The sequence below is a fragment of the Eschrichtius robustus genome, chromosome 3 (genome assembly GCF_028021215.1).
Source record: "Eschrichtius robustus isolate mEscRob2 chromosome 3, mEscRob2.pri, whole genome shotgun sequence".
NCBI classification, from domain to species: domain Eukaryota; kingdom Metazoa; phylum Chordata; class Mammalia; order Artiodactyla; family Eschrichtiidae; genus Eschrichtius; species Eschrichtius robustus.
Window position 1 is genome coordinate 61603674 of NC_090826.1, and position 21655 is coordinate 61625328.

General features: G+C 41.2%; 1 protein-coding gene across 2 annotated transcripts in view; it reads right to left on the reverse strand.

Annotated features, from left to right (window-relative positions):
- The window catches only part of PTGER3 (prostaglandin E receptor 3), a 79827-nt gene extending 59648 nt beyond the window's left edge, over positions 1 to 20179 (reverse strand). For both annotated transcript variants that reach the window (XM_068538016.1, XM_068538017.1), the window contains exon 1: positions 19066 to 20179. In XM_068538016.1, the coding sequence (XP_068394117.1) occupies positions 19066 to 19959 (894 nt within the window). In that variant the 5' untranslated portion in view covers positions 19960 to 20179. The remainder of the gene's footprint in view (positions 1 to 19065) is intronic.
- Positions 20180 to 21655: the final 1476 nt, after the last annotated feature.

Consider the following 21655-nt stretch of genomic DNA (forward strand, 5'->3'; position numbering starts at 1 on the left):
TAGTGAACAGATATTATTGGGACTTGGAAATATCCAGCTCCCCACCCCATTGAACCAGAACAGCTTTGTTTGTATGTTACTCTAAAGATACTTACTGAAGTAATTTTCCCAGATAAAACAATTGGAAGATCATTGGTCTAATGCAGCTCTGTCCAAAAGAAAATAATTCAAGCCACAAATGTGAGCCACATGTATGCATTTAAGTTTTATAGTAACCACATTTTAAAAAGTAAAAAGAAACATGTAGAATTGATTTTAATAATATTTTTAAATTTATCAAATATATCTGAAATATTATTTCAACATGTAATCAATATAAAAATTATAAGATATTTTACTTTCTTTTTGTACATAATCTTCAAAATCTGATATGTATTTTACACTTATATCTCAATTTGGAGTATTCATATTCAACTGTCCAATAACCAAGTGCTCCAGGCTACCATATGGGACAGTGCAGGTCTAGTGCTTTCTACTTTTTGACGGCCTTCCAACTGTATTCTCGCAATTAAACTGCATAGACGTCATCACTATAGTGTCCATTATTGGTTGCCTGTTCAACATCCATTCTCCCATCTCCGCTTCTCCCAGCACATCTATTTTCATTGAAGACTAAGTGCTTCAGGGCTGACCCCATCCCCAGCTACTGGAAGTGTCTGGATCAGGGACGATGATATGACCCCATACTAGGAAATGAGTCCCATGAGGAAGTTCCCTAAGGACATCTGCGGAAAAGTTTCCTCATTTTTAGGGGAGAGCCGTAGAAAAAAACACGGCTTCTCTCTCCTGCTAGAGGTGAACTAGGAAGCCTGTACTAGCAACCATCCTACTACCTGAGGGGAAGAAGCCATAGGATGAGGCCAGACTGCAAAAGAAGGGGCACGCTTGATGCCAATGCTGAGCTTCTGGATTAATCTACTCTGAAGGCTGCCCCAACTCTGCGTTTGCAGTTATGTTTTTTATTCTGAAGACACCGTATTATACCATCTCTAATAACAACTGAGGGCAACATAAATACACTGAAACTTTTGAGCATATTTTGAAACATGTTTCTCCCCTCCTTTGTTAGCTTTACTGTTTCCCTATTGTTGCTAAAATTCCTCATTGTTTAATTGTTATCCCCAGGGCACCTTTCCAAATATCCTTTCTGTTTTTTTCTTCTTTGGATACCAGGCATTAGAACAGCTGTTTTCTAGTGCTTCTACCCACTGCTTCTAATTAACTTCTCTCTTGTTTTACAAAAACAATGCTGTTTCCCCCATCCTTGTATTTTTCAGTCTTTCTAAGAATTTTTATTAGTAAGAACAATGTGGAAACAATAAACGTTAACAAATAAACGGAAAGGTGTAATGTTTTTTTAAAAAATGCTCACAGTTTGACTGTATAAATTAGTACCATTATTCATTAGATACAAGCTGCACTGGTGGCTTTGGAATAAAAAAGAGTTGGGTTTGATTTGCTCAATACCATTTACCAACTGTGGGACTTAAAGCAAGTTGCTTACCCAGCAAATGAAAAAATAATATAATAAAATAAAATAGATAAATATCTTCTACCTTGAAAAATTTATGTGAAGATTAAAAACCACGTAGCATATGTAAAACTCTTAAGGCCAAATTTAAACCTCAATTTTCTGATTCCAAATCTAGCGTCCTCTTCAGTTTATTGCAACTTCATTTATTCATTCATTCCATGATCATTTATTGAGTGCCTGCTATGGACCATGAAGATTTATAGACAAATATGGCAAGGTCTCTGCTCTTTAGCAGTTTACAGTTTATAGTACATCAGACAAATAAATGGATATTAACAAGTGGGAGGCCATTTCATTTAGCGGTTCATTGCGTAGGCTATAAAGTCACACAAATCTAGATTTGAAGGTCAGCTCTGCTTTTTGTTAACTTTGTGACCTTGGGAAAGTTACTTAACATCTCAAAACCAATTTCCTCATCTGAAAAAAGAGATAAGAGTATCCTCTTGCAGTGTTGTTGACAGAAGAAAATGAGATTATGTCTGTGAAATGCTAAGCTCAGTGCCTGTTGTAAAGCAAGCACTTTACTGTGGGCAGTCATCCTCACTGTCATAATAAACACTACAACAATTGTAAATATAACTGTGCATAATTAAGTAAAAAGGGTATGTGCATGCACTATGGAGTATAGAAGCAGGGCATTTAAATCAGTCTCCAGGATTAGGGAAGCTCTGTCCCTTAAAACAGCAGAAGCTTCTGGAGAGTTTTGAAATACGGACTTCACACTTCTAAGTGTGAAATTGTGCGAGTCATTCTAGGAACTTCAGATTGATTTCTATGACTGAAGATAGGGATGCTGGGGGAGCAATGGAAAATGAGTGGTAAATGTGGCCAAATCCAAGATCTTAAGGATTAAACTAAGGAATCTGAAGCCTTTTAATCTGGGTGAGAGGGTGCTGGATGGAAACATGCCTGAATTCCATGTTAGAGAGTCACTGTGAACACACTAAGGTTCAGTAAGGTTCAGGCTCTTTTTCTTCTCTATAATTATAAGAAAAAAAAAAAAGACGAAAGCAGGTTTGCAAGAATCCCAATTGTACTGTATCATGCTGGAAGTTTTAAGACTGTCAAAACAGATTTTCTAATTTTGACTTTAGTCAAACACTTTCCCACTAAGCAATGAGAACTCAGTGAACAGTTTTATTTGTTTTATAAATAGTTGAGTAAAAAGAATAATATTTGTGAATTGTACTAGCTGAAAAATGTTTGCCTAGTAAGACTTTACCACTGTATGTGAGTGTTCTAAACCTGAAGAGACAGACAGGATGAAATTGATGCCACCCCTTAACAGAAAAAACCTCCTAAATTGTAGGTATCATGTTGAATGGAATCCTTTAACAGTCTGCTGTAGGACAAGCAAAATTTCTTGTCATTTCTACAGGGATTTTGACAGTATGTTCTCTAGAAACCCAAGCTCCTAAGAAGGGCAATCAATTAATGAATGAACAAAGATACTGCAGGAAACCTTTAATCACTGTAATTATGTGACCCATCCAGTTTCTGTGATTATTGACTATTCTCAATCAATCTGTTCTTTTTCGTGTGACATTTTCAATGAAGTGACTTGAAAACGTTTCAGTAAACTAATAAAGAAAAGACAACCAACGTGAAAGAGATTATTACAGCATAAAAAAATCTAGCTGCTACCAATTTCTAGGGGTAGGATTGGGGAGAATTTTTTAATTGTTTAAATTTTAGTATGTGCAACTGAAAGATGGGGATAAACATACCAAACTGATAAACTTGTGAAGATTAAATGAGATAATAAACTAATTCTCAAGTACTTGCATATAGTAGGCATTCAATAAATATGTCCTTTTGTTTTGCGGGTCTCCTCAGCTTCCTCTCCACCAGTCTCACTACACTCCAACTCCTCAATAAGTGACATGAACACACACATACACACAATACACACAGGACTTGAAAGATACAACATTACTGTCATAATGTTTCTAAGGATGAATTAGATGATAACAGTGAACTCCCATCTTTTATTATTAATGCCCCAATTTTGACGAACTTTTTCTATATATTCTGGGTGGGAGAGAAATCTCAGCATATACCTCTCACTATCAGTTCCTACTTCAAAAACAAGTTGCTGCACGTGCCTGAGCCTTCTTCTAGTAACCCCTTCATATAGCCGGGGGGCAAAAAGCAGTCAGGTTTGCCCCCAGGACACAGAGACACAAAGAGCAATGGAGTTCGTAGTTCATCCTAGCAGCACGCAGCAAACTGTTTTGCAGCAGGATCTTGGCAGTGTGGCCTGATGCTCAGTATCTAGAATAGTCTGTGTCCTGCCTCTTCCAAACCTGGCCTGCCAGCTTTCCCTCTGATATCCTTTTCACATAGGCCCTTTGTGCTTGGAATCAGATTCTGTTGTTTGCAACCAAGAATCAAGTTGAGGGAGAAGACAAGAGATCTGATGTCAGAGGATATTCCCGCACTTCCTGAAATTGATCTACAGCAGAATTTAATTACAAATAGATGCTAAAGAAAAAAAAAAATCAAGATGTTCCCTAATATCTTTTATAGAACAAAAGTGAAGAAATTAAGAAATTTACTTCTGGATCCAGGCAAATCCTTAATCTATTCTGGAGGAAATTATTACCATTAAGTAAATTCAAAAATATGCCACCCAGCCTGTTGACTGTTAGCACATCCACTGGTTTATAAAGAGAAAGTCGCCAGATTAACATCAAACCCAGACTGCAATTCACCCTTTATGGAAAAATCAAGAAAGAGCTTCTTTTTTCTTCTCTTGTTGCCTCACTGTGGTGTTGATGGCGTATTTGTGAGCTTTCAGAGCCTTATACAGCTACCTCTGTTCCATTGGAAACTTCACATTACACTCTTAACTCACTTCTGGACAACTCTCTGAGCCTAAATCTTTTATCATAGCTTAACAAAACTCACAATAGTCTTTGAAGATGAAGTGCGGTCCTGAAACTTTATGTCATGTATAACTGTTTCTTGTACTTACAAAAAAAAATAAGAAAGAAGGAGTGAGGGAGGGAGGGCCAAAGGGAGGAAGAGAGGAAGAAAGAGAGAAAGAAAGAGAGGAAGGAAGGGAGGGAAGAAGGAAGGGAGGGAGGGAGGAAAGAAGGGTGGGACAGAGGGAGGAAGGACGGAAGGAAGGAAGGAAAAGAAATTTGTTGAAACAGTCCTTCAAGAAGGTATAGTCGGGCTTCCCTGGTGGCACAGTGGTTGAGAATCTGCCTGCCAATGCAGGGGGACACGGGTTCAAGCCCTGGTCTGGGAAGATCCCACATGCCACGGAGCAACTAGGCCCGTGAGCCACAACTACTGAGCCTGCGCGTCTGGAGCCTGTGCTCCGCAACAAGAGAGGCCTCGATAGTGAGAGGCCCGCGCACCGCGATGAAGAGTGGTCCCCGCTTGCCGCAACTAGAGAAAGCCCTCGCACAGAAACGAAGACCCAACACAGACAAAAATAAATAAATAAATTTAAAAAAAAAAGAAGACATAGTCACTGAAATACTGTATTGCTACAAAGGCAAAATTAAACCCCTACATGCAGGCTGTAAATATAAACCTATTAACCAAAAGCTCTGAAAAAAAGTATATGGGACTTGGCCAATGAGCTGCGAAGCTATGTTTTAGGTTGGTTCCTTAGAAGCAGAGCCTGAACTGGAGATGCTGACACAGGCAAGAAGTCAAAGTGAGAGATACAAAAAGAGAGAGTCCTGGCTTCTGTCTTCCACAAGGCCACCTCCACTCTGGGCACCACCAGCAATTTATGTAAATCAAGAAATCCTCCCCCCACCCTTTTTTTTTTCTTAAACTAGCTTGCTTTAGCTTGGTCTGGATCTTCTTTGGGGATGATGATTCTTATAACATCCTACTATTGTAGAAGCAAACTTCGCTTATTTCTCTTTCTCTCTGACTATTCCAATTCACATCTCAGAAAAAAAAAATAGCGCCCATTAGATAGAACTTAATCCTAAATCTGCCCATTGCTAGCTGTGTAAGCCTGGAGCAGTCACTTCCATTTTAAGGAGTCACATGGAAAGTCATTTGTGGACAGATAGCCACCTCCCTACTAGAGGCTCAGAGAGGAAGACAAGACCCTATTCCTTGTCATAGTTACAGGACAAGGATTAGAGAAATCACAGAATGTCTTGTAAACTCTTATCTCCAAAATGCTCTATGTGAATATATCCACTTCTCCACTCCAACCTCAGCTGTCATCGTCCCTCACTTGGAGAACTTCAACACCTTCTATCTGGTCTCCCTGCTCCCACCCTGGCCTTTCTGCAATCCAGTCTTCACACAGCTTTGAGAAGGATCTTTTAAAAATGTAAATCCAATAATGTCACTCCCCTGCTTCAAGTCTTCCAGTGTTCTCTTAAAATCATATCAAAACTCCTCTGCATGGCCTCACACAATCTGGCCCCCAACACGGTCTCTGACCTCAATTCATGGCACTCTACTCTCTCCCTGCTCATCTCACTTCAGCCACACTGGACTTCTTTCTATCCCTTGAGCCCACCTTGAGGTGAGGGCCTTTGCTGTTCCCTCTGCTTAGAATGCTCTTCCTGGAGATCATTCATACCTGGTTCTTTCCTTTCACTCAGATCTCAGCTTAAATGTTACCTCTCATTTAAGAGGCACTTTTCTCTCAAGACCCCATCTACAAAAGTTTCCCAGTCTCCCTCTATCACATCACATTGCTTTATTTTCTCAACAGTATTTATCACAATCTGACTTTCATCTAATTTAGTGATTGACTTTCTCCTTCCACTAGAATGCATGTTCCCTGAGAGCAGGAAACTAGTCTGCCTATTTAACTACTATATTTCCAGCACCTAGAACTGTGCCTAACACATAGTAGTTACTCAATAAACAATCACTGAATGCATGAATGGATAAATTCTGAATGGTCCCCAGCTTTTTTCCTATATTCAAAATTGACAATGGAAAATAATGTTGCTGTTTTGAGTCACAACCTCAAGTTTCTCCAGGGAATCATTCAGTAAACAACACATTCCTTGAGGACAAGGACCATGCCATTGTTCTGTCAGGTTGTAGCACAGTGCCTCGCACACAACTGATATTCAATAAAGTGTCACTTAAATGAATTAACACATCATGGCTCCTGCCCCTGACATTGTCAAGATAATTTCCTGTTATTTTACTGTTTATTTACATTGATTTAGTAGAACTCCTTGATACCTAACTTAGTAGTGTCATATAACTTTAAAAATAAAAGATATCTCTAATTAAATTTAGTATTGTTCCACATAAACCAAGGACTAGAATTAGCAACACTCCAATTCAACCAATATAAGGGAAATTAAATTTTTCTAATAGAAAGAACAACTCAAGATGAATTGGGCTACGTTGAGTCACCATGACTTGGAGAAAAGAGCTTGGCCATTGATTCCCAGTTTGACTGCTTACATTGAGTGTTACCTTGAATGAATCACTCAACCTCTTTTAGCTTTGGTTTCTTCGTCATCTGTATATTGGAACCTCATAGGGTTGTTGTAAGAAATAAAGAAAATTATTTGTGAGAAAGAGCCCAGAACATGAATGTAAGACCTGAAACCATAAAACTCCTAGAGGAAAACATAGGTGGTAAGCTCTTTGACATAGGTCTTCGTGATGATTTTTTGAATCTGACACCCAAAGCAAAAATAAACAAGTGGGACTACATCAAATTAAAAAGTTCTTCACAGCAAAGGAAACCATCAACAAAATGAAAAGGCAACCTACTGAATGGAAAAAAAAATTGTAATTCATATATCTGATAAGGGACTAATATTCAAAATATATAAAGAACTCATACAACTAAATAGCAAATAAACAATCATTTAAAAATGGGCAGAGGATCTGAATAGACATTTTTCCAAAGAAGACATACAGATGGCCAAAAAGCACATGAAAAGATGCTCGACATCACTAATCATCAGGAAAATGCAAACCAAAGTTACAATGAGATATTACCTCACATCTCTTAGAATGGCTATTATCAAAAAGGTAAGAATTAACAAGAGCTAGTGAGGATGTGAAGAAAAGGAGACCCTTGTGCACTGTTGGTGGGAATGTAAATTGGTGCAACCACTGTGGAAAATGGTATGGAGGTTCTTCAAAAAGTTAAAAATAGAGCTACCATACAATCCAGCAATTCCACTTCTGGGTAGTTATCGAAGAAAACAAAAACAATAACTTGGAAAGATATGTGCACCCTCATGTTCACTGCAGTATTATTTACACTAGCCAAGATACGGAAACAAAATGCCCACAGATGGATGAATGAATAAAGAAGATACACCCACACACACAATAGAGTATTACTCAGTTACTCAGCCATGAAAAAAGAATAAAACTTGCCAATCGTGACAAAATGCATGGGCTTCCAAGGCATTATGCCAAGTGAAATAAGTCAGAGAAAGACAAATATCGTTATGTTCTCACTTATATGTAGAATCTAAAAAAATAACAACAACCAAGCTCAGAGACAGAGAGAACAGATGGGTGGTTAACAGAGGTGAGGGTGGGGGTGAGAGAAATGGGTCAAAAGGTAAAAAGAAAAAAATTAATAATAATAATAGAAGAATATGTTAGAGGGTGAGAATTTACTGTGTGCCTAATGTTGTTTCCAGATCCTCAAAAATAAATAAATAGATAGATAAATAAATAAATAAATTTTAAAAATAGAAGAAAAAAAGAAATGATACACAGTAGTATTTTATATTGTGTATATTGTATTATACAATACAATATATAGTATTTATATTTATATTTTATATAATATATTAAAAACACTTACAATGAATATACTAGATTCACTTGTGTCAACATGGATAAATCACAAAGCATCACTGCTAATTGAAAAAAGGCAAACTGCAGAATAATATGTATAATATGACACCATTTTGTCATATACACACAAACAATACTAAAACAGTGTTCTGGAAAATCATAATAGTGGTTACTTCTGGAAACTGAGGAGAAGAAGTATCTGTCACAAGTTGGAAGTGGGATAATGAAGCTAACATTTATTAAGTGCTTATTAGTGTGATATGATGTTTAAGTGTTTTACATATATTATTACATTTGATCATAAAAGAAAGAGAGAGAGAGAGAGAGAAAGAAAGGAAAAGAAAAAAGAAGGAAAGAAAGAGCCTAGCACAATGCTTGCCTCTAAGAAAATTTTTTGTGCCCCTTAAAAAGCAATAAATTTCCTATAAGTAAAGGTATTCAAACAAAGCTTGGACAATTTCACCAAGAATATTCTAGAAAGAGATCAAACAAAACATTTGTTTTACTAAATGACCTTTTATAAACCAAGAGCTTTTATAAGGTCAACCTTCTTATTTTACAAACATACAACAGAAGTACAGACAAGCAATACAACTTGTGCAAGATGAAATACAAATTCTTATTTCTAATTTTCAAGGCAATCTATCAACGCACTCCGCCCTCCCTTATCCCTCAGTCCCTATTTGACTCATAATATTTCTTGACTTTCTCAAGCATACTTCAACAAAAACAGATTTGCTTACCATTCCCAGCACATCTGGCTCAATTTTTCCCTCTGTGCTTCTGCGCTGACTCTCACTCCCACTGCCAATTCTATACCAAGCCATGTCCCTCCTTCTTTCAAAGCAACACTTAAGGAAAAAAAGTTTATCCTTATTAATGTCTCTACATCTCCATCTGACCTCAGTACTCAAGGGCTCTGGCGCCTCATTTTTCTAATTCATAAGGCAACCTGAGTGATCTTCTTAATACACAAAACAGAACAAATCACTCCCTTACTCAAAGCTAGTTGTTTTCCATCATACTTGAGATAAAAATCTATAAACTCCCAAACAAAAATGACAAGGTTCTACATGGTTTGGCCCTGTCTACCTCCCTAGCTTCACCTTAAAGGCACCGCCCATTTTACTCACTCACATGTACCCATCTGGCCCTCTTTAAGTTACCCTAATGCTTCCAGCTCTTTCCTACACTGATGGCTTCACAAGCTGCTCTTTCTTCCTCAAGTAACATCTTTCAGGAGTCACCATAAGTGACATTTTCTTAGGGAAGCCCTCCTTAACCACCCCTGCATCCACCAATGCATCAAGAGAAGGTCCTCTTTGACACTTTCCCAAAGCACCTTTTTCTTGCCTTCATAACACACCCATTGTTTTAATGATGTATGTAAGGGAATGTCAGAAGCTGCCCCCCTCTTCTCTGTTCAAGTGGGCAGAGCAAGCCACATTGGAGCAGATGTTACAGAAGTAAGAAACATTTACTTTGATAAATGTAGAATGAGTAGATTTACACAGTGGAAACTTGTGCGGTACAACAAAGGAAAATCCATGCAACACACCTGGTATAAAGTGCTGATCACTTGGGAAGAGGTAGACCATCATATTTTCTGGATAAAAGAGGCTGAGAAATCTAACCTCCTCTCTCAATATCTGAAGCCAAGAAACTTAAAGCACAGTAACTTTGGCTACACTCAGTAGAGAGAAAAGACATGGAAAGCCTTAAAAGAAAATTTACTGGAAGAGAAAGACAAACTTGTGAGGGGATGATCTGAGTACAACCCAGAGCCTAAGGACCCAAGAGCGAGGGCTGGTTCCAGGCAGTATGTGGCCTGAGGTCAGCTACTCTCTGGGTCCTTGCCCTCTAGCACAGTGGTTGCGCTCCAGGGAATTGCTGGTGAGCTTCAGGGCTGAAGTTATGGGTGTGAATTAAGGTGCTCTCTAATGATTGCGCCCAAGCACGGACCCACTACAGCCTGGACAGGGACGTGCTCCATCAGGGCCTCACAGCCGCAGTGGACCAGCACTGCCCTTCAGCCCAGACAAGGCAAACCTGCAAAAGCTGTACCACGTGGCAGTGAAAGCGACCAGGGTAATGACCCATCAGACTGGTTACATTTGTTTATTGGAAGGATTGTTTATTCACTGTCGGTCTACCTTAGTGGATTGAAAGCTTCATGGAAGAAGCTAACATGCCTGTTTGGCTTACTCTCAGGGCTACCAAGTACAGCACAGATGGCACCCTGCTACGCAAGGACTGTCATTCACATAGAACATGATGTGAAGAGTGCCCCCTAGAGCCACGTAACCGTTCAGCACCTACAACCGTACGCGTCAGCCCTGGTCACCACCGTATCACCAGAGTGGCAGGCACGTAGCAAGCAGTAAATATTCACAGAATAATTGTATAACAGAATGCATGATCTAGTCTGTCCATTTGCATACATTTCTATGATTTTTCTTAAGAAGTCTTTGGGTATGTTCCCCCACATATTTAATATAGTATGTCCAAAAGGAACGATTTTATTTATTTCGAGCCACAGGAAGTCAGAACCGGAAGGAAGGTTAGAGTGATAACTGTTTTATCTTACTGATGAGGACAGGGAAAACCAGAAAGACACAGTGACTTTTATCCTGTGGTAAAAAAGCCAAGACGAGAACCCTGGGCTCTTGCCTTCCAGTGCCTTATTCTATGGCCCTCACCTGCTTCTTCAATCACTTTCTCTCTCTTTTTTTTTAACATCTTTATTGGAGTATAATTTCTTTACAATGGTGTGTTAGTTTCTGCTGTATGACAAAGTGAATCAGCTATACATATACATATATCCCCATATCTCCTCCCTCTTGCGTCTCCTTCCCTCCCACCCTCCCTATCCCACCCCTCTAGGTGGCCACAAAGCACCGAGGTGATCCCTGTGCTATGCAGCTGCTTCCCACTAGCTATCTATTGTACATTTGGTAGTGTATATATGTCAATGCCACTCTCTCACTTCGTCCCAGCTTACCCTTCCCCCTCCCCGTGTCCTCAAGTCCATTCTCTACATCTGCGTCTTTATTCCTGTCCTGCCCGTAGGTTCTTCAGAACCATTTTTTGCTTAGATTCCATACATATGTGTTAGCATATGGTATTTGTTTTTCTCTTTCTGACTTACTTCACTCTGTATGACAGACTCTAGGTCCATGCAGCTCTATTTACAATAGCCAGGACATGGAAGCAACCACTTTCTCTTGCTCTTCTTACGAAACACAGGCAGAGGTCACTTAATCACTAACTGCTGTTTGTGCCTTTGACTGCTGAGGCACTAGTCTATTTGGGGAAATACGGACGTGTGTGCTCTACTTGACCCAAACAAGGTGGTTGGTAGCAGGATGATATCAGGGAAATTTCATACATCAAGACCACAATGAAAGCTCCACTCTACTGTCTGGTGAATTTTTCAAGACGCGTCGTATCTTTCAGAATCTCTCTTTCAGCATTAACAACATACTCCTTTTTCCAAATTTTCATGAATTTCACCAACAGCAGCATATTCTCAACCACAGAAAATGACACATTGAGTATTCAGAAAGAGGGACAGAAAAATCAAATTTACTTTTAGGAAATAAAAGATTAGTAAAAAGTATATTTTTAAAATTATACTTTATTTTTATTAGATCAATAATTGCTTCAAATAAATAGGCTTCCAGCTCCAATTTGGCCTTCTGTCTTTGTATTATCAAGATTTATAAAAATAGTAATGCTATTTGGTGTAGAATTTATCCTATACTTATATTACATGACTCTTACCTTAATTAGTATCTAATTTCCTTATTTCTAACAGAATTAAAGTGTGAAAAATCAAGCCTCCTCTTCTGTCTCTGCCACCATCTTTCATTTTTAGATTTACAGTCCTCAAACACCTATCATAAAAATCAGTATGGTAAAATAATATATAGATTTTGAATAAATGACAAGATCAGCCACTGAAATGTCCTCCTTATAAATGTTGCCCAAGAGAATTCTGGGAGGGCCACTGGATGGGAAAATTACACTTTGTGCTACTTGCAGATTGCAAATAATGTTAATGTCTTGTCAGGACCTGGTCTAACTGTGAGGCAGTTTACAGCTCTGTGTTTCTCATGCTTTGGTCTGATTTAAGGCTTGTGTGAACTCAGTTCTGGGCTGTGAGTCAGCGATGGAGATTTTGTGCAGTCCCAACACTCCTGATCACCTGTGAAGAGATGAGGACAGCCAAGGCACAGGATCTATCCTTAAGACGTCTGCAGAATAATTCGACCTAGGACAGCAACTAGATGCATAATTAATTTGACTCATTTACATGAGGACAGGTCTGAGCACGCCACGTCCCTGACTGGAAAGACGAGAGACACATTCTAGACAGAGGCCTTCAGAGCACGAGTTAGTAGGCACTCCTCCAGGTTCAAGGGAAGCGTGAGATGGGATCCAGCATGTTTTAGATTTAGAGGGTTACCTGGCAGCTGTGTGGGGGAAAGCATTCCAGAGCTGAGAGAATGCAGAAGAGTGATGGCGACAGGGGGAGAAGAGGGGGAATGAATTACAGTACCTTATAAAAATTTATGCACCATTTTTCTTATTTTATTTTTTTCTGAAAAGTTACATTCTCCACCACATTTCCCCACCAGTTAACTATAACTAATCAAGCTGTGAAACATCACTTGTCTCTTTTCTCCAGTTTCCTGGGGGGAAGGTCTATCTGAAGACAAGAAGTCAACATTATCATCCAGTAAAACATCATAGTAGTATTCCTAATATGGAAGAAATATTCCCTATTATTTTCACATACATTTATTTTGGTTTTCATTACAATCCTGTGAAATAGGCCGAGTAGGTATTTTTACCCTTACTTTACGAAAAAAAGGAAAATAGTTCCCAAAGATATCAAGTAAACTGTCTAAGGTCACAAAATGAATTATGTATGTCACTGGGACCAGACCCTGTCTTTTGATTTACGTGCTCAGATATTCAGTTAGTAAGATCCTCTAGAGAGGATCAAGCAAGGCTCCTCTAACAAAGTGACTGCTAACTTGGGAACTTAACCAGTCCACGATGGGTGACTGCTCGGCAGCAATAGCTGAATGATTGAGGGGTGAAGTGTAAAGTGGGAAAATGGAGACAAAAGTGTTCTGAGTAAAGGGAACAGATTCACCATTCCATAGTGCTACTTCCGTGTGCGTGTGTCCCTCTCATGAAAAAAGTCACACGCTGTTCAACTGTCATTTCTATGTAAGAATGAATTACTGTGTTTACTATAAAATGTTGACATATACTCAAGAGACAAGATATAAGAGGAATCCCCAAAATTAGGTTCCTTCTTTGGTTACCTTCGTTAATCTATGAAAACTGGAATTTTCTAGGGAAAAGGGGGACTTGAGAGGCCATCTAATAATCCTCAAGAAGCATGGTAGGAGTTGAAATACAAACTTCTTACTTACCTCTATGATAAAGAATAGAGGGGAAAAGGGGGATTCGGAATGCGACATGCTACAGTTGTAGATCTTAAGCGTTGCAAGGCAAGAATGAGATGCATGTGGAACCCTGGTGGATTATAAAAATGCTACCCGTATGTGAGGAGTTTGAGGGAGGACTTCCCTCCCTGCTTCCCCACACTGTAAGGCAAGGACTAAAAACTGAAACATGACACCCAGTACCCCTCACTACTACCTCTCAGCTCTCCCAGACGAATCATCAATCATCCTCTGTTACAAATGCCTGTAGTGCATATTCCTGAGTGTTATTCCCAGAAAACTGATCCTATGATGGCAACTTTCATAATTGAGTTATTGACCTTCACAGCTTTTTCAAAAGAGAAAGGCCAATGAGTCACAATTATGCTACAACTCTAGACCATCTGAATTTCTTCAAATATGATGGCTTAAGAATTTGTTTAATTCTTGGCTCTCTCTGACAAACTCAAAATTTAAAAAATCTACATTTGTAAGCCCTGATTTATGCCATTAACTTTCAAGTTATATTTGCTTCTGGATATATCATTTAGATAATCTGCCATCTCCAGACGCATGGTGTCCAAAAACCCTAGAAGCCCCCATTCTTATAAAAAAACAATTGACCAAGCAGTCTCCTTCCCAAATTTCTCATTCTGGGTCATTAAACCATGATTCTCCCAAATCTCTCATAATTCTCCTGAGCATAACAAATGGAAAAAGACCTTAGATATCTATTAGCCCTACTTTTGCACTTTACAGATAAGAGGATACATAACTTGCCCAGTACTACTATTAGGACTAGAATTCCTGGCCTTTATCTAAGCTAAACAAACAGATCAACGACAACAACAAAAACTTAAAAATAAACTCAGAGTCAGATATCTTGAATTAGAAATCTGGTTCTAATATTCTTTATACTTGAGTTCTTCATCTGAATGATGTAGAAAATAGTGGCAATCTCACAGCATGCAGTTAAATGAGGTAATATATGTGAAAATATTTACCGCAAAGAATAGGACACAGTAGATGTGTAAGAAATGTTTGGTGAATCAATCACTCCTTAAATTGACAATTTCTAACAGCATTAGTTCTCTCTTACCTTTCTTTCCCTGACTTATCTCTTCCCATGGTATCTACCCTTAGAGCCTAACCCACCTGCAGAAGCAAGTTGTAACTGATCTCACGTTCCCGTTTTCCAGTCCAAATCTATCCATACACTACAGCCCTGACAATGTTTTTGAAAACTCATTCCCCTATTCAAAACCCCAAAATAGAGGTTCCATGGCCTACTGGCAAAAGAACACGGTCCTCATCCTGTGTTCATCCTAACTACCTCAATCCGGCCACAGGAACCTTTTCAAACCATTCCTCTCGTGGTTCCAGTGTGCACCCTCTGTGCTCATGGGATGGGTCCACAGACACAGACATTCTCAGCCATCAGGTCAAGCTATGCCATCCCAGTTCTTCCTGGAAGCCTACTCTGGCAAATTCAGAGAGACTTTCTTCCCAGAGCCAAAGGCACTATTAATTACATCCAATCTTGTATTGTTCTCTAAGTGTTTCACTCATAAATGTGGGAATTCTACTTCTCTGAACAGATTATAACGCTTTGACCAGTTGTTAATAAGTCTACTTAATATCCCTTCCACGGTGCTTAAAATGTATTGTAGTAAACTCCAAAAAAATAAAATAAAGTCTGAGTAATCTCAATTCTTATAAAAACAAATTATAGAAGTTTTTTCCTATAATGTTGATTCACATGTTTAATCATTTTCCCTGAAGCAACACCCTGAACATGGCAGAAATTAATAGGCAGAGAAAATTAGCAATTTAATAATACTTTTTAATACTATAAAATAGCATTAGTTCTGTAAAATAATGTATTGCATCTATTTATCACATGAAGTATATTTAAGACAAATTTCCTTTGTCAAAATATATCCTTAAATTAAAAGAAAAATTACATCTATATTGCAAAATAGCTCCTTGAATCAAAGCATCCCTGTTGGCATCTGTGGATGTTGAGCAGGGAATTTGCTGGTTCAAGATTAAAGGCAAAAGTTTCTAAGACTGCTTTTATCCAGTTCCAAAGTTGTAGACAAGAAACTCTGTTCCTCATACCTCTCTTTTCACAATGTTGATAGTTAGCTTTATATCTACAATTTTTAAGACAGCTACAGTATTAGCCACGTTCTACCTGTTTGAGGAGTACCAGGTGTACAAAAGTATAAAATGTAGTCATGGCTTCCTCTGAACAACAGCTTCAGGTTATTCCTGCTTCTGAAAACTTGGCTATCATGTTAAACAACTGGACTATTTGGTGAGTGTAGTTCATAAAAAAAATGTAATGATAATAATAAGTCAAACAGATTGCATTGCTGAGTCAACTGTCTGATTCCAACAGAATTTGATGCCTCACATAAATATCGACTAAGAACTGTAGTTCATCTGCCAACGGTGACATCATTTCCCACTGTAGTCTCACTTAATTTCACATTTTCTATTGTACTTTGTAAAGTTTCTGGGAAAAAAAGGTAAAAAAGCTTTTGTTTGCACCATAGATAAACCCTCAATTTAAGTATTCGCGTAGCAGGAACTTGTAGCAGTTGGGATGTTTTCTTATTATGGTATCTCTACTCTGCTAAGTTTTTCAGCAATGACAACTGAATATTATTATAGTCATGATAGTTTTCCAAGATAAGATATACTCAGGGTCCTTTTAAGTAAGGAGTTTGGATAATTAGATTAGTATCCTATGCCCAATTCAGAGAAAGCTCATAGGGAATCTATATTTTATAGTTAGGAAAAAAGTATAAAAGACAATCTCTCACTTCAACATTAATACACTGAAAATTCAATTCACTAAATTCTAGTGTTTTCATTCTTATAATTCCCTAACCTATTAAGAAAGCAGTTTTGCCAGTTTCTTTCCTTTGAAATAATTCCAACTTTGTACTGTAGATCTTTCTGAAGATAGGTGGAGATTTAATTTCAATGGTGCACAAAACAGAAGACAGAATAATTTCCTTTAGTTTAAAAAATACCTATTTTGGAAACCATGAATTTCTTCTCTTTGATATGATGACATGTTGAATTTATTTTAAGTTTAATGTTTTTATGAGAACTGAATGCATAAAGTGTCTGATAAAATGCAGCAAACCAACAAATATTTTAATTGCAGCTATTAATTGAAATTAAATAAGATGAATTCCAAATACAGTCTTTCTTAAGAGAGTGAGTTTGGCCATCCTAGATTGCAATTTTCAGAACTGATCTAAAGTCTTCCTAAGGCTGCTATGCTCATCATATTAGGATCAAAGTTTTGAAATAAAAACCACACTACATAGTTTCTCTTCTACTTAAAAAAAAAAAAAAATCAACAACTATAAGTCTGGTTAACTGTATGAGTAAGCATTTTATTTGCATGATTTACCTTTTTTCTTGGATATATAGAGTACAGATATAAAGAGTGTGATAGAACAAACTCAGATATGTCGGACTCAAATGACTGTTGTGAAAAATTCAAATACTCTGTTTGCCTTTAAAGTTATGTTAATTATCAACTTTAGCAAACTGCTTATTATTTAGAACTTTTTTTCCTTCTGTTTGGTCACCTACACACCACAGAAGTAAATATGTCTGAAATTGGTGCTGGCTTTGATAAGTCATGGTGATGACATCAGCCTAAGTTCTAGCTCCCAGAATGCAGAACTGAGACCTTACAGCGATTTGTGGGCTATGAGGTTCCAACATAACTCTCCTTGTCACCACCTATTACTGATTGGGAGACAAGACTCCTGCTCTAAATATACTACACCAGTTAAATACAGGTATTTTGTAATATCTTTGTTGTCAAATGCAGGGGAGGGTGAGGGGGAAAAGGAACCACAGTTCTCTTATAAAATACCAGGGATTTAAAACTATACATGGTGCACAACAATGTTAATGTACTTAATACCATTTAACTGTACACTTAAAAGAGATTAAAATGGCAAATTTCATGTTATGTGTATTTTATCACAATTAAAAAAAGAAAACTACGGGATTTCCCTGGCGGTCCAGTGGTTAAGACTCCATGGTCTCAGTGCAGGGGGCACGGGTTCCATCCCTGGTGAGGGGAAGTAAGACCTTGGGTGCTGCTGGGCCCGTCCAAAAAATTTAAAAAACAGAAGACAAGAAAAGAAAACAAAAATAAAAAATATACGTGGGTGGGTTCTGAAAACCGTGCCATGGGATTCAGGAGTTTTTCACAACTGTCTATTAAATTTCCAGGTCCAATATATCATCTGTTATAACCCTGTCACAGTGACCAGATCGCTCTTTCAGGAACATCTACTAAGCCAGGCTGCTTGGGGCCTAAAAAAGCAACCATTCATCAGGAATTAGTAAACAGCACTAATACAAAATGTCTAGCTAAAAGTATCCCAGAGGAAAACATGGAAAGTACGAATGTAAGAGAGAGCGTTAGACTAGGAGCGTGTGGAAACTCACTTGCTCCCGAGCTGTGGCCCTCGTGGGGAGCCGGGAAGTGCACAAACGTCTACTTCCTATCCCAGGGATTGGCCTTGCCATCAGCCCTGCGCGGTAGCCACAAGGACAAGCAAAGGCTGGTCAGGGGGAGTTACCAGGTCTCAGGGCCCACTGGCTGACTGTGGGTTCAAGCATTTCCTAGAGGGAGACGGTGCAGCACAATTCGAAAGGGCTGAGGCTGCCCGAGCGGCAGATGCTTCTTCACTCTCCTGCCTCCCTTCAGGAGTGAGCCTGTAAGCAACGTGAGCGCCGGCTGCTCCGGGAGGGCAAGCAGTGGCTCAGAGACTGCAAGACGGCTGTGCTTGTCTGCAGTGGGTCGCAGGTAAAGTACTTCTGCAGACTGAAAATCGACTCAGCGTGCGAGAGGTATTTGAAATAGGAGAAAACCCAGAGCACCGAGCTACCGTTGTCATCGCCATCCTGTTCCCAATGCACCCGGGAGAAACCTCTATCTCTGCACAAGCACTGAAATGATACCTGGGTATCCTCTTACTCTCTCCGGTTAGAACGTGAGCAGCCTTGTGGTATCCATGCGTGTACAACCAGAGCCTAATGCGATGCCTGGCACTTGGAAGGTGCTCAGCAAGTAAGTGAGGAGCTCAGCTCTGAAGCCGCGACCAAGATGGCACAGGCAGAGCCCTCTCCAAAGTTCTGTGCTTGCAAACACATCCCCGCAGGTGCTGCCATTTCCAAAAGTCTCCATTGCCCGCCGGCGCGCACGCTCCCACCCCGAACTCCCCACGCCCTGGGACTACCTACCAGCAACGGCGACCAGCAGACCGACAGCACGCACATGATCCCCATGAGCTGGATAGCCGTCTCGGTCGTGATCCGGCCCCACTGGGCGCTGGACTGAGACGCCGTGGCCTTGGCCCGGCAGCGGGACACTAGGGCCTTAATGGTGGCCAAGTTGCAGGCGAAGGTGACGGCCAGCGCTGACAGCCCCAGGAAAGCAAAGGAGGAAGCGAAGAAAATGTTGCCCCAGTTGTGCGAAGGGCTAGTCCCGTTGCCCCCTGCCCCGGTGCTAATGAAGCACCACGTCCCGGGCCACTGGATGGTGTACTGACCCACGCCCAGCACCGGCAACAGGGCGAAGGCGAGCACCGCCAGCCACACGCCGAGCAGCACGGCGCGGGTGGCGCTCGTCTTCATGTGGCTCGAGTACCAGTGCGGCGCCCGGGTGGCCAGCGCCCGCTCGACGGCCATGGCGCTGGCGATGAAGAGCGAGGAGAGCCCGAAGACGGTCATGGTCAGTCCGAAGAAGGTGCACAGCCTCCCCGACGGGTCGAGCTGCTCCCAGCGCTGGTGGGACAGGTACAGGACGATGACCACCGGGCTGGTGAGCAGCTGCCCGACCAGGTCGGTGAGCGCCAGCCAGCCGATGCATAGCAGGAACGACTTCTTGCGCTTGCTCTCCCGGCGCCGGTAGCTCTGCGACACGAGCAGCATGGCCAACGCGTTGCCCACGAAGCCAGTGATCAGCATGGTCATCGGGAAGGCTACGGACACCGAGCCGCAATCCTCGCCGGGCCCCGCGGGACGCGTGAGGTTGCTCCGCGCCTCAGCGGAGCGCTCGGGCGCCCAGATGCCGGGGTAGGAGTGGTTGAGGCGCGTGCAGAAAGGGGCACTCGCGTGGCCCCGGGTCTCCTTCATACTGTCTTCGAGGTGAGGAAGGAACGGAGCCCTGAGAGCAGCGACGAGAGCCGGCAGACCGGACGCGGGAGGCGGCGGCTGTCGGTGGCGACCGGGGCTGGGGCTGGGGCCGCGGCGGAGCTGCCCTCCATGATGCGGGGCTCGGCCGCCGCCTCACTTCGCCACTTCGGCGGCGGCGGCGGGGCTTTCAGGCGACACAGGCAGCCGCGCCGTCGGCTCAGGGAAGCGTCCGGCTCCCAGGCGTGCGGAGGTGCCCGGCCGGTTCTATAAGCCCGAGGGGGGCGGGGCGCCCGTGGGTGTCGGCCAAAGTGCTGTGGGAGGGGGTGCGGCAGAAGCTGAGCGCCTCTCTCGGCTGCTGCGCGACCAATGCCTTGGCCGCCTGGGCTCGGCAAACCCCCCGGAGGACTCCTCTCGAAATGTTCCAACTCCTTCCTGGCCGGAGCGGACGCCCAGCCAGGCCGCCGTGCCCGGCTCCGCGCCTCCTCCGGTTCTCTGCCAGAGGAGCGTCCGTGGGCGGCGGGGGCTACAGTGTCTCCCGGGTCTACCCCACCTCAGCCAAGTTGCCAAGGCGGACCTGAGCGCCGGCCCTCCTCCTTCTCCATCCACAGACGCTCGTGCAAGGAACAGGTCTTCCTCCTGAAGCTCTTTTGTAACGCTGGCAAGTGTCATTCACCTGACGCTGCGCAATCTAAGCAGACCACTCTCCCGTTGCATAGGTGAGCCCGAACATTTTTCCCTTTCTGCTTCGGGACTCTAGCATGATCATGAGCGGGCCAAGTTGCTCTGTCCCCAGGGGCGCACTGAAACTATAAAATAGTGCCTCGAGATTTAAGGGGATAGGTACAGGAGAACAAAATAAAATCAGACGGTCGAATTCAAAAATAAAGAAATCCCAACTACCAACCTACCCCCATCCCCCGCCTAAACTCTTCCCCTTCATTAAAAAAAAAAAAAAAAAAAAAAGTTAGCTAGGGCAAAAGTGGCTAGAGGCAGGTGGCAGCCACTCACTACCTCACTCTTTTTCACTATCTCAGTGCATCTGAGATATTGAAATAAAAGGCTGCTTGCCTTTGGGAGTGAAGGCGGGGTGGGGCGTAGGAAAAAGGCAAGTTCTTACAAAGTCTCCAACCATCTTTCTCCACCCCTGGTCCATTTCTATGCAATTAGGACTGGAAATTGCATTTAGATGTTATGTAGGCCTTCACATTTAGTGAAAATGGGCATAATCGCCTAGTAACATCTTTTACTAAGCCAATATTTTATGTTTCACAACCATTTTCCCATTTTTTTCCAGACATCCTCCAAGGTCCTGTTGCTATTATTATTCCCCTTTTAAGGTGAGGTAACTGAGGCTCCATGAAGTTAAAGGATGTGCCCAAGTCTTTCAGCAATTCTCCAGTCTCCATCTTCTTATTTGAAGCAGTGTTCTTTACATAGGTACCATAACCACTCTCAACAGGTGAAAATCAGTGGTAAGACCAGCTGTTCTCAAATCTAGGGAAAGCCTGGTTTTTCTGCCTCTTCATCTTGACCGGGAAATGAAAAGATTTTAAAAATTATTTACAAACTTCATTTTTCCTCATATTTAAGAAATTAGACCTAATCATATAGCACTATGAAGACCATTACTCAGACTTCAGCTTGACTTTCAGAGCAAGCCCCGGTCAGTTCAGTTCTTCATGTTGATATTGTTATT